This window comes from Hibiscus syriacus, unplaced genomic scaffold (genome assembly GCF_006381635.1).
Source record: "Hibiscus syriacus cultivar Baekdansim isolate YM2019G1 unplaced genomic scaffold, ASM638163v2 tig00000715_pilon, whole genome shotgun sequence".
NCBI classification, from domain to species: domain Eukaryota; kingdom Viridiplantae; phylum Streptophyta; class Magnoliopsida; order Malvales; family Malvaceae; genus Hibiscus; species Hibiscus syriacus.
The window spans coordinates 80,963-93,300 of record NW_024061811.1 but is presented as its reverse complement, the minus strand read 5'-3'; the positions used below and the strand labels follow the sequence as shown (position 1 = coordinate 93,300).

Below are 12,338 nucleotides of genomic sequence, written 5' to 3'. Positions count from 1 at the left end.
GAAGCATTCATAAGCAAAGCAAATAAAGAACCAAAATAAACTTAAATATACTATTGAAAATAAAGTTCAAACAACCATTCAACCAACCACCACCAAATAAGTTAGTTCATGGTGGGGTTCGAAATATCCAAACACAAAGTCATGAAAATTCGTTCCAACAACCCACAAAATAATATAAAAAATAACAGCAAAAAGGGAAGTGAGAAGAAGCCTTCGACGCGCCATCGGAGGTCTCCTCTCAGCCACCACGAACCATCTAGCTCGCTAGCTCCTTTCAGCGCCTAGCTTGCCACTCCTTGGAGCTTTATCAATGGAGGAATATTCCAAGGAAAAAGAAAGGAAAAAGAGAAAATAAAAATCTGATTTTTCTGCTCTATGCGTGTGCTCACCCTCTCCTATTTTTTCTCCCCCATGAGGTGTCATATATAATAAATAAAATATCTAGGGGTAATGATGAGTTTGTTGGGTGTGAAATACCCCTCATACCCCTAGAATCACATTTTGTGCATGAACCTTATCCTCCAAGTGGCAGTTGTCCATTGGTAGCTCTGGCAGGAGGTTACAGTAGTCCTCCACGTGCAGAGACAACTGTCCAGTGCCAGCTGCCCTCATGCAGAAATATCTTTTTGTCTTTTTCTGCGCCAGAAATGCCAAGGCATTTCAATCTGTTTTAGCAACGTGTGATGCCGCGGCATTACTTCCCAAAGAATCCTTTTTCTTGCTATTCCCTGCACACCATAGACAAACTGCACCTTTCCCTCAAAAAAGCACCATTGAGAAATAAAATAGTACAACCACCACAAATGCAACTATATGCAACTACATGATCCTAAAATGACTAAAATGAGCTTTTAAACAAACAATAACTTAAGTGAAAAAGGCTTTAAAAGTAGCCTTTTTAGGAAGTTAACAGCCACATTGGACCCAAAGACTCCTTTGTTGCTCTGATCCCAGCTCCACGATCTGAAATAACAAAAAAAATTTCCCTCGTGATAACATGTGCACGTAAATTTCGGAGGAAAAAAGCCCAAAATTTGTATCTTCTCCTTCGACAATAGCAAAAGCAACTGGAAGAATGTTGTGATTGACATCTTGGACAACTGCCAATAATAAAACTTGCTTGTATTTTCCATACAAGAAAGTCCCGTCGATCTGGACTACAGGCTTGCAGTATTTGACAGCATTAACACACTATGGGTAAGTCTAAAAAACCTGGTATAATTGGAATCGATCGCGGAGAACTCAATCATTATGGTATGCATAGGATATTTCGAAGTCCACAATTATCCCAGGATTCAACCTCCGCACCAGCCTAAACCAGCCTGGAAGTTCGTTGTAAGATGCATCCCATTCACCATGAAGTTTGACAATGGCATTTTGTTTTGCCAATCAAGCTTTTTTATAGGAGACAGTGTACTCATACTGCGATTGTATAGTTGAAATTAACACAGCAATAGCTATATGAGAGCTTGCTTTTACCATGGGCATGATGGCTTGACATATCACTTCAGAGTCCAAGTTGGGATGATCTTGGTTGACCCCTCCAGCACAACATGTGTGAGGACCGTTGTATATTGTTAGTTCCCATATGTTTTTTTCCTCTTCCTCTTCGATACGCGAACCATCCAATTGCATCTGTTTTGTATCGGGCATAGTAGCATACATATTTTTCTGTCGTGGAGCGGTCGACTCTCGATTGAACATAATTACGGATATTATAATTTTTTATAGCCACCATCGCTTCTTCTTTGCTTGAAAACTCCATGCCTAAATATAACTCACCATTATTTATTTATGAGTAATATCCATAATCACCGAGATGAGGCATATCCGTAAATTCTGGCCCATGCATTGCACCATAATCAGCTTCATACATGTGTGCTGGATGGTCAGTTTGTGCCACATTTGCTGGAACTTCATCCATATTATCATCATCATCGGAGTTGAATTGCGGTGATTCTGGGTGAATGAATAGTCCAGTCTCAGCACCATCCGCACCAGGCTCACGAAGCGGTTCTTCTGGTGGAGATGATGGTTCCTCCATGCTCTCCACATTTAGGTCGAAGAACCTACTACTTGCATGCCTTCCCCTTGAACTGGAAGGCATATCGACATTCAGATCGAAAAAGCTCGCAGTCGAAGGCCTCCCCCTGGAGCTTGAAGTCATCGTGTCAAATGGAAACTGCACAGATTATTGCGTCGATGGCATCTCCATCGGATTTACAGATGAATGCCTTCCCCTTGAACTGGACGCGATGTTGCCATACGGATTGTTCGTCGACCCACCTCGGTACATATCGGAAGAAGTTGCGGATGAATGTCTCCCCATTATGGCATTAAAATCATTACACATTACTGTCGTCGACTATCAACTTGTTCAGCCAGCCCATAGTGGGAGCTTAATGATTGAGCCCGAACAACACACACTTGAATAAAATTTGCATACATCTCAATATCGGCGTCTGAATAATTACTTTGAGCTTCAACCATCATTTCAACATCATCATCGTTCAAAAATTCGAACGTTGTATAAGTTAATGGCAACAATGATGTTGGAAATCTGTACTGCAACGACGACATTCTTCTACTACTACCAACATGAATCTTCCTCAAAATATTCTTTATCAGCTCCTCAAGAGTTATGTTTCTCTTCAATGATATTTTAACACGCTCATTTGATGCGAAAACAACGTCGGTTTCACCTTCTCAAATTTCACCATCATAAAAAACAATAGCTGAAAGACGCGCCATTCTTTGAGTTTAAAAGTGCGACAATATTATATTTGCAAAAAAAACTGAAACAATGCTGATTAAATAAATAATATATGAACGAAAATATAACAGAATAAAATTTTTACACATAAACGTAAATAATTTAAATAATATAATTTTATATTGTTATCTGTACCGCAAAACTATTTCGACGTATATTCTCGCTTTCTAATTTTACAAACACATAAATTAATTGACAACAATTAGTATAATATTTTTTCAAATAATCATAATAAACAATAAGTATAATAAAAAAAATTATCACAAAATTACCTTATAACGAAAAATCGCACGAACTTCTGAATCAAATATGAGAATATTGTCGGATTGTTGTATTAATTTGTTTATAATCGAGAGGAGATGTGAGGAGTTACCCCGGGGGAAGGGTATTTATAGCTGGGAAAAGCTACAAGACGCGGTACCTGCACCGCGCCTTACATAATTATATCAGATAAAGCAAAGGCGCGGCCCCTATTTCGCGCCTAATATAATTGTGTTAAAGGTAAGGCGCGACCCCTTCCCTGCGCTATACTCCTAGGTGGCCTAAGGCTCGCCCCCGAGGCTGCGCTTTACACACGTGTACACTATGTCAGCGTAAGGCACGTTTCAGGGGGTACGACTTACCTCATGTGACATCAAATCAACGTAAAGCGCGTTATAGGGGTCGCGCCTTTCTGCAAAGGGTATTAGATCGAAAAATATAGTCTGAACGGTGTCTGATCGTTAATTATACTATTTAACGGTGATATATCGGGAAAATCACCAACATAATTATGTAAAAATCAGATTTACGACAATATTAACTAAATTTGTCACTATACTTCCTTACCTTTATCTTAAATTAAGATTTTTAGTTTAGAATTTCCAATTCATTAGGAATTTCTTCATATTCTTAGATGATTACCTATCACAAAAAGAATATCCTGTGTTGTCCGCTTGTCGCCACGTGTTTATCTTGGAAGAGTATTCAGAAAATTCAGATGGCATCTACAAATTGAAAAAAGATGCTACTTCATTGTAATTATAACTAAGGTTAAGGGTGTGTTTATTTGTCGTAAAATTAATTACGAAATTGGTTTTCTCGAAATCTCGTGTTTATTTTATGTAATTCGTTTTTTGGAAAATGTTTTCTTGTGTTTGTTTCACGTAATTCGTTTTTCGGAAAATGTTTTCTCGTGTTTGCTTTACGTAATTCGTTTTCCGGAACGTAATTCATTTTCCTAGTAACATAATTTCATTTGTGTTTTTTGTAAAATGACTTACGGATTCATTTTCTGTAAGTCATTTTCCGAACTTTTCACTTCAAAGCAAAAATACTCAAAATAATTTTATTTTATGAATTTATTATTAATAAAATATTTTAATATCATTTTTATCAAAATATTAATTATTAAAATATTTAAAATATATTTATTAATATTTATAATAATATTATATTATATTTTTAGTTTAATAATATAATCAATTATATTATAATAATATAAGATATTATATTTTTTATTTTAATAATATATAATAATTTTTTTTATATATTTAATAATGAATAATATTATTTATATATTTAAAAATATACTAGTAAAGATATTTAAAATATACTAATTAATATTTTTAAAATATAATATAACACTATTACTTTAATAAATAATTAATATAATTTATAATATTTTATTTCACTAAAATATACTAATATTAATATTTTTATTAATAAAATTATAAAAAAATAAATAAATAAATTATTTTAATATTTTAAAATAATAATATTAAGTTTTATGAGAAATACTATTATTTATTATATTTAATATTTCTAATAAATAATTTTTAAAAAACTCTTCAACTAGTGGAAAAAAGGTTTAAATAACATCTTCCAAACATCATAAAACGTTTTCCAGATGTTTTCCAGAAATATAATTCATTTTCCAGAAATGTAATTCATTTTCCAGAATTCAAATTCCAATAATTCATTTTTTAGTAATTCAAATTCAATAATTCAAATTCCAGTAATTCATTTTCCAAAAACTAAATACAGACAAACAAACATACCCTAAATGCATATTTGGTCATTGAATGTATCCGCTTGGTTTTTATTGGATGTGTTTGATGATTTTGCCAAGTTGGTTGTCTGATTGGCTCCAGTTGCCTCATCATGTTGTGAATGTATGTCCGTTGCCATGGCTTTAGCGGGGCTGGATTGATCCTTTTTAGAGTTGAGCATGGTGTTAATAATTCGTAAGTTCAGTGGCTAAAGTGATGAAAAATCTTTTAAGGGTTCAAGTGATAAAATTGGCTAAATTCAGTGGTCAAATATGCGTTAAAATCTTATATTTTTATAATATAAAATTAATATTTACAAAATCTTGGTTCATTTGAGGTTACCTGTCTGTAAATGGACGAAGGGAAATGTCATCCATCACCCATTTAATAATATACAACCTCCAATTCCAAACACACAAGGATCTAATAGTTTTCAAACATAACGCAAGAACATGACATATGAATACATAAATGCCCATGAATAATCCTACGTGTCCATCTTTTCGAAACTAAAAAAAGAAATAGTAAATGTAAGATTTTTGTTTATCCCCAAATTATGATCCTTATTATAAAGTAGTCTCTAAACTTGAAAACATTTAATATTAATCCTAAACTATAATCCTTATTAAATTAGTCCTTAAACTTTAACATATTATATATTAATCTCCAAATTATCAATATAATTTTATTTTAATCTTTTTGTATCCTATCATTAATTTTATTGGTTAAAAATTTTAATATATTTTTTAAGGTCTTGACTTGAGAATTGAGCCTTAACCTTTAAAAAATGATCATGACCTTCAAAAACAAATTAACTTTTTTAAAAAGTCACATATTCAATTCCTAGGATCTTCAAAAATAATTTTTTTTTAGAAAATCACATATTCAATTCTCTTGACCTTCAAAAACCAGTAACAGCATATTAACAAAATGATTAAAATAAAATGATATTGATAGTTTAAAGACTGATATAGAATATCTTAAAGTTTAGGAACTAATTTAAGATATGGATCATACCTTAATACAGTAAGATTCTTCTTCCACTCATCTTCCCTCCTGCCAGCCTTTAATGTCACAACCATTGTATTGGTTCCTAAATCTTTAAATGCTTGTATGGCCAAAGATTTTAGACCTATATCTTGCTGCTCAGTTGTCTATAAAACTATTACTAGAATTTTGGCTACTAGGCTAGCATATGTTTTTCCTGATATGATTTCCCTTAGTCAGTCAGCTTTTGTTAAAGGTAGAAATATTGCTGAAAATACATTGCTTGCACAAGAGATTATTAGGGGTTATTCTAGGAAAAATCTCTCCCCTAGATGTTCCTTAAAGATTGATCTTCAAAAGGCTTTTGATTATGTTTCTTGGGACTTTTTATTGACTGTCCTTCAAGCCTTAGGCCTGCCTTAAACTTTCTGTGGTTGGATTAAAGCTTGCATTACAACTCCTAGGTACTCTATTTCTTTAAATGGCAGTTTGGTAGGGTATTTCAGGGGTGCTAGAGGAGTGAGGCAAGGTGATCCTTTATCCCCCTATCTTTTTGTTCTAGTGATGAATGTCCTCTCATCATTATTGAATGTTTCTGCTAAGCATGGAGTGTTTAGGTTCCATCCAAAATGCAAAAAAATCTCACTTACTCATCTTTGTTTTGCTGATGACCTTTTCATTTTTTGCCATGGATCCTTGGAGTCTGTTTTGGGTGTTGTTAGCATTCTAGACAGGTTCTATGAACTTTCTGGCTTAAGGCTTAATGCTATGAAATCTGAATTGTTTGCTTGCGGGGTGCCTCGGTGTAGTCTGGATCTGATTTGTATAGCTACTGGTTTCAAGCATGGTCAGTTGCCTGTTAGGTACTTGGGTGTGCCTTTGGTTACTCGAAAACTTTCTAGCAAAGACTGCTCAGCTCTACTTGTGAGAATCAATGATAAAATTGATAAATGGTCGAGCAAGCACTTAAGCTTTGGGGGGAGGCTACAGTTGGTTAAGTCGGTTCTGTTTAGTATCTTTGGCTATTGGAGCAGGCAGTTGGTCTTGCCCAGAGGGGTCATCAGAGATGTTGAAAAATTATGCATGAGGTTTTTTTGGAAAGGTTGTGATATTTCAGCTAGAGGGGCTAGAGTGAGTTGGAGTTAGGTTTGTTCTTTAAGATCAGAGGGTGGTCTGGGCTTGAGGAAACTTTCTGACTGGAGTAGGGCATGCTGCTTCATGCTCATCAGGAAAATTCTAGCTGATGAGGGCTCTTTGTGGATTGCTTGGCTCAAATCTTATTGTTTCAAGGCTATGGATTTTTGGACAGTTGACTGTAAGCCTCATTTTAGCTGGATCCTAAGAAAACTGGTGAAAATGAGGGAGGAGGCTTGGGGACTTTTTGGTTCTGCTGCTGTTTTGTCTCAGATTAGAGGTGCATGGATATGGGACCATATCCGTGAGAGGAGGGACAAGGTTGATTGGCACAAATTGATTTGGTTTCCTGCTCATGTCCCAAAATTTTCCATTGTGGCTTGGATGGTGATTCTGGATAGGCTTCCTACAAAGGATATGTTAGCCAGATTTGGAATTCAGGTTGATCATATATGTGGTCTGTGTGGAGTTGAGCTGGAATCTCGGAATCACTTGTTTTTAGAATGTTCTTTCGCCCGAGAGGTTTGGGATGTAATCTTGCAGACTTGTGGTCTTCATAACTAGCCGATTCTTTGCTGGGATGATTCTTTGCACTGGCTGGCCTTGAATTTGAGGGGTAAATCCCTTCTTGTTTGTATCCTAAAGCTTGCTTGGACTGGTTTTGTCTATTTTCTTTGGGAGGAACGTAATCATAGCTGTTTAGATGTGTTAATCGTTCTGTTGATGCAATTGTTCATAAAATTAGAGATTCTATAAGAATTAAATTGTATAGATGCAGTATGAACTTGATTGATGATGTAAATAGGAGGCTATGTCTAGATTGGGATTTGTCTTAGTGTTATATTATTCTTTGTAGCAGCTTACTGCTCCTTTTGGATGAATAAAATCTTTACTTATCAAAAAAAAAGAATACTTTAACGTTTAGGGGTTGATTTAGGATATATGTCATAGTGTGGGGACTTCTTGTGCAGTTAACTCTTTATATATTAAATCACTTAAAATTTTTGTTTTTCTTCGAGCAAAATAAAGAAGAAAGGGCAACAGCAAACAACACAAGGAATAATAATCTAAACCCTAAAGCATCTTGATCTTTTTTTAATAAAAAAAAAGTGTTATTGAGTTTCATCTTGTACTTATAGATCTGTTAAAGAAAAACAACTCTGCGACTTGTGAGTGACCTTCAGTTGGCTGTGCTGCAGTTCAGGTTTTACTGATGCTGCTTCTAGTTTATCATCATTTGACGATGTTGATGGCGTTTCTTCATCGTCTTCGTTCAAAGCAAGAAGAGGCATGGAGTTGGGGTTTTGCCATGAATAAAAAGATGATTTCCTGGACCTGCACCATTTGTTTGCAAGCAAAATCCTCCTCCTTTTGTTGAATGGATTCTCTGCTTTTTCCACTTCTTTTACTGTGCTTACATCTAACAGATTCGCAAATGACTTTGACTTTCCCGTATAGTGATTCGACAATCCCCTCCTATCAAAAGATTAGATCCAATTTGAGTTAAAGAGAAAATGGATAGATGCTAAGAATATTGTTTGATTAACTGGGCGAAAAGTTTTAACAACAAAAGAGAAAATGGAGACAGACGCTAACTTGATTGGAAGAGAATCCTCTAGAGAACCCAACGAACCCAAGCTTCCTCTTGCCCTAGATGAAAATACACCGTCTTCCTCTTCATCATCGCTGCCTCCCGACGATCCAATCGACGACGAACTCTCCGATGATACACCCGGCGACCCGCCAACATCTTCCTCCTCCTTGAGGAAAAAGCAAGAGGAGGAGCCGATACACTTCTCCTCAGACTGACGCTCTCTAACAAACGTAGTCGTAACCGCCGAGGCAGCGGCTTCCATTCCGAACGTGGGGCCCACAAGAACCTCCATTTCTCCCCCCCCCCACAAAATCCACTTATTCAACCCTTTTTGTCCTAAAAAAGAAACAAGGAAAAGATGAGAAGGATAAAACGATGAAGTGCCCTCAGGGGACCAACAAGAAGAAGAAGGGTATTTATTTATATTCCCTCCATCATTTGATAATCACTTCTTAAGAAGGAAGCAAAACTTTTCAGCTCCTAAGTTGCAGAGAGAGAGAGAGAGAGAGAGAGAGAGAGAGAGAGAGAAGACAAGAAGACACGATAAGGGATAGGATTAAAATAAGATTAGGTTAGGTTGGAAAAAATATATAAAAATGGGGTCTTCATTTGTAAGCTGTAGGATATTAGACTATATATAGTACATACGTATTTGGGAACCATAAAGGAAGGGGTGAGGTTTCACGTTAATATCTGCCGGCGGCGAAATAGGGGAGGCTAAGAACTTAGTACGCGGTTTGACACCTTCTTAATATACCCAAAACACCTTTTAACATCTAATCTTAGACTTCAAACCGTATTAATCATTATTAATGGAAACTTATGTTTAATCCTCAAGTAAACTACACGTTAAGTAACTAAACTATTTTTATCCTATTTTGGTATCTAAATTTTATTTTATTTTTTAAAATTATATCTAACATTTCGTTTAGGTTTCAATTTGATATCGTGTAATTAAAATTTAACAAAAATGCTAGTGTTATATTATCCTATGGTGACATATCAACTTCCCCGTTAAGTTTTTAACCGCAAGTACCAAAATGAAACATAAACTAAACGTTTGGTATGATTTTGGGGAAAAATAAAGCTTAAGGTACCAAAACAAAATAAAACTAATAACTTAGATATTAAACATATAGTTTACCCTTAATCTTTCTCTCTATCTCTTTATCTACTATAGATAAAAGGAATATTTGTAATCAAATTGTATGAATTAAGTCTACACTATTTGACAAATGAGAAAATTACACAAATGGTTCCCCGACTATAGTGTATTTTTATTTTTTTAGTTTCACGATTATTAAAAGTTACAAAATGATCATCCGACTATTTATATGTTTCAAAGTAATTTTTTTAGTTAAAAACTTGACGGTAGTTTAAGCTGGACATTAACACGTTGACTGACATATGATAGTCGTTTGAGATTCTGGGATCACTTTTTAACATATCTCAGTTAGTAAGTTAACGTCCAGCTCAGATTGCTATCAAAATTTTAACGAAAGAGGACGACTTTGAAACATATGAATAGTCGGGTGACCATTTTGTAACTTTTAATAGTCGGGAGACTCAACAAAGCAACACCCTATAGTCGGATGATCATATTTTAACTTTTAATAATTGACGACTCAACAAAAAAATACACTATAATCGGGGACCATTTGTGTACTTTATCCTTAAAAATTTTGATAGCATATTTTAAATGTATACCCACCTAATCTTTAAATAATTTATATAAATTTGTGGCTATCTAGCTGTAAAATCCAATTTTATTTAAAAATGTGATTTGTTAATTAATTTAATTAATCTCATATTTAATTCTTAACTATTTTATTATAGAATTATATAAAAATATAGAGTATATAAAAAAATATAAAGATACTATTATCATAATATTAAATGTATTTAATAAAACATCCCAAGACCTATCATTTGAACCGTGAAGAAGCATGAAATTAAAATTCTTTTATTGCAAAATAGGATATTTATAAAATCAGCTGATAATTTGATAATCTTTGGAGTAAGTAATTAAAAAAATTTAGTTGATAATCTCTCTCTTTCTTAAATTATAGTTCAATATTCAAAGTAAAATCTCCTTAAACTATGTAGGAATTGTTAAAAAGATAATAAAAAAAAATCTGCTGACAAGTTAACGCGGTGGGTATTAATGGTTGAATTGGAACCAAATAAAAATTGATTTTTATTGGAATTGCAAACGATGGGTGCCATTGATTGTTATGCACATCATTGTCCATGATAACATAATAACTTTGAACAATCATCCCCACACCAATTTCAAGAATTTGACTGTCATCAATTAATTGCATTAGTTTTTCAGGGTAAACTACACATCTAATATCCAACTATTGTTTTTTACTTTGATTATTCAATTATTTTTTTCTCAAAATCATATAATATTACATTTTGTTTTATTTTGATCACCCATCGTTAAAAAATTAATGGTGATGCTAGTGTGTCATCATAAGATAATGTCACATCGTTATTAAAAAAATTAAAAATATCACATCAATATTTCTGTTATTTTTTAACATCGGGTGACCAAAACAAAATAAAACCATAACGTTATTTATGATTTTAAAACAAAGAATAATGCCAAAATTAGCCTATAATATTTACCAAAATGGTCATTTTAGCTTATATTATTTTGTTTTGAAGCATTTTGTCCCCTAACATTTTATTTTGGGTAAAAAGATCCCTTTGTGATGGAAATTAGTTAACAAAATGTCAACACTTTAAAATAGGGGTCTTTTATCTTAAAATAAATCATTTGATGCCAAAATGCTCCATAAAAAATATGGATCAAAGTGACTATTCAATCAAACGCTATGGGTCTTTTTACCCTAAAGTTAGATATTGGTGGCCAATTTTCTCTGGAAAAAATAGGGGGTAAGATGATCATTTTGATAAATATTGAGGGTCACATTTGGCATTATACTTTAAAAATAATAATTAGATGATCAAAGCAAAACAAAAATAATAATTAATGTACTAAATGTGTAGTTGATTTTTTAAGGTTTAGGGTCTGTTTGATACAAAGTAATTGGTTTTCTATAAAATAATTTACGTAAAATGAATACATGAATCATGTAAACCATTTTTCACCGAATATTACATTTTTTGAAAAATAGTTTTCAGAAATTATTTTACGGTGTTTTGATGATATTGTGTAAACCATTTTTTACTGATTGTTTAATGCATTGCAATTAATTTTATGAAAAAATATTTACATAAAATGAATTATTGAAAAATAATTTTCAAAAAATATTTTACGGTGTTTGGATGATGCTATGCAAATCGTTTGTAATTGTTAAATTTCATATTATAAATATCAAACATAATAAATTATTAATTTTGAAATATTAGATTAATTTAGTCAATATTTTTATGTCAAAATTATTATTAAAATGTATAAAATAATATTACTCATATTAATAATTCAATAATATTATTTTAAAAAAATAATATTAATTATAAATTATTATATATTATTAAATTAAAAATATAATATCATATATTATTATAATATCACTGAGTATATATTAATATAATATTAAAAATAAAATATTATCAAAATTATATTCTATATATTAAATATTTTAATAATTAATATTTTCACTAAAATGATATTAAAATATTATATTAATATTAAATAAATAAAATAATATTATTTTGAGTGTTTATGCTTTGAAGTAAAAAGTTAGGAAAATATTTTACGAAAAAATCATATGGTAGAACATTTTATAGAAAATACAAAAGAATTAAGAAAATGAATTACATTTAGGAAAACCAATTACAACTATCA

The 12,338-nt window shown here is 32.5% G+C and overlaps 2 protein-coding genes across 2 annotated transcripts; one reads left to right on the top strand and one right to left on the bottom strand.

Moving 5' to 3' along the window:
• The first annotated feature begins 6,354 nt into the window (after nucleotides 1–6,354).
• On the top strand, nucleotides 6,355–7,488 carry LOC120210227. Its single transcript, XM_039208997.1, has 2 exons — nucleotides 6,355–6,878; nucleotides 7,020–7,488. The coding sequence occupies exons 1-2, from the start codon at nucleotides 6,355–6,357 to the stop codon at nucleotides 7,486–7,488; spliced, it is 993 nt and encodes a 330-aa protein (XP_039064928.1).
• Nucleotides 7,489–7,890: 402 nt separating this feature from the next.
• LOC120210000 lies at nucleotides 7,891–9,020 on the bottom strand. Its single transcript, XM_039208843.1, has 2 exons — nucleotides 8,521–9,020; nucleotides 7,891–8,400 (listed from the first exon to the last, which is right to left on the bottom strand). Exons 1-2 carry the CDS (start codon nucleotides 8,808–8,810, stop codon nucleotides 8,058–8,060), a joined length of 633 nt encoding a protein of 210 aa, XP_039064774.1. The 5' UTR covers nucleotides 8,811–9,020; the 3' UTR covers nucleotides 7,891–8,057.
• Between the last annotated feature and the right edge of the window lie 3,318 nt (nucleotides 9,021–12,338).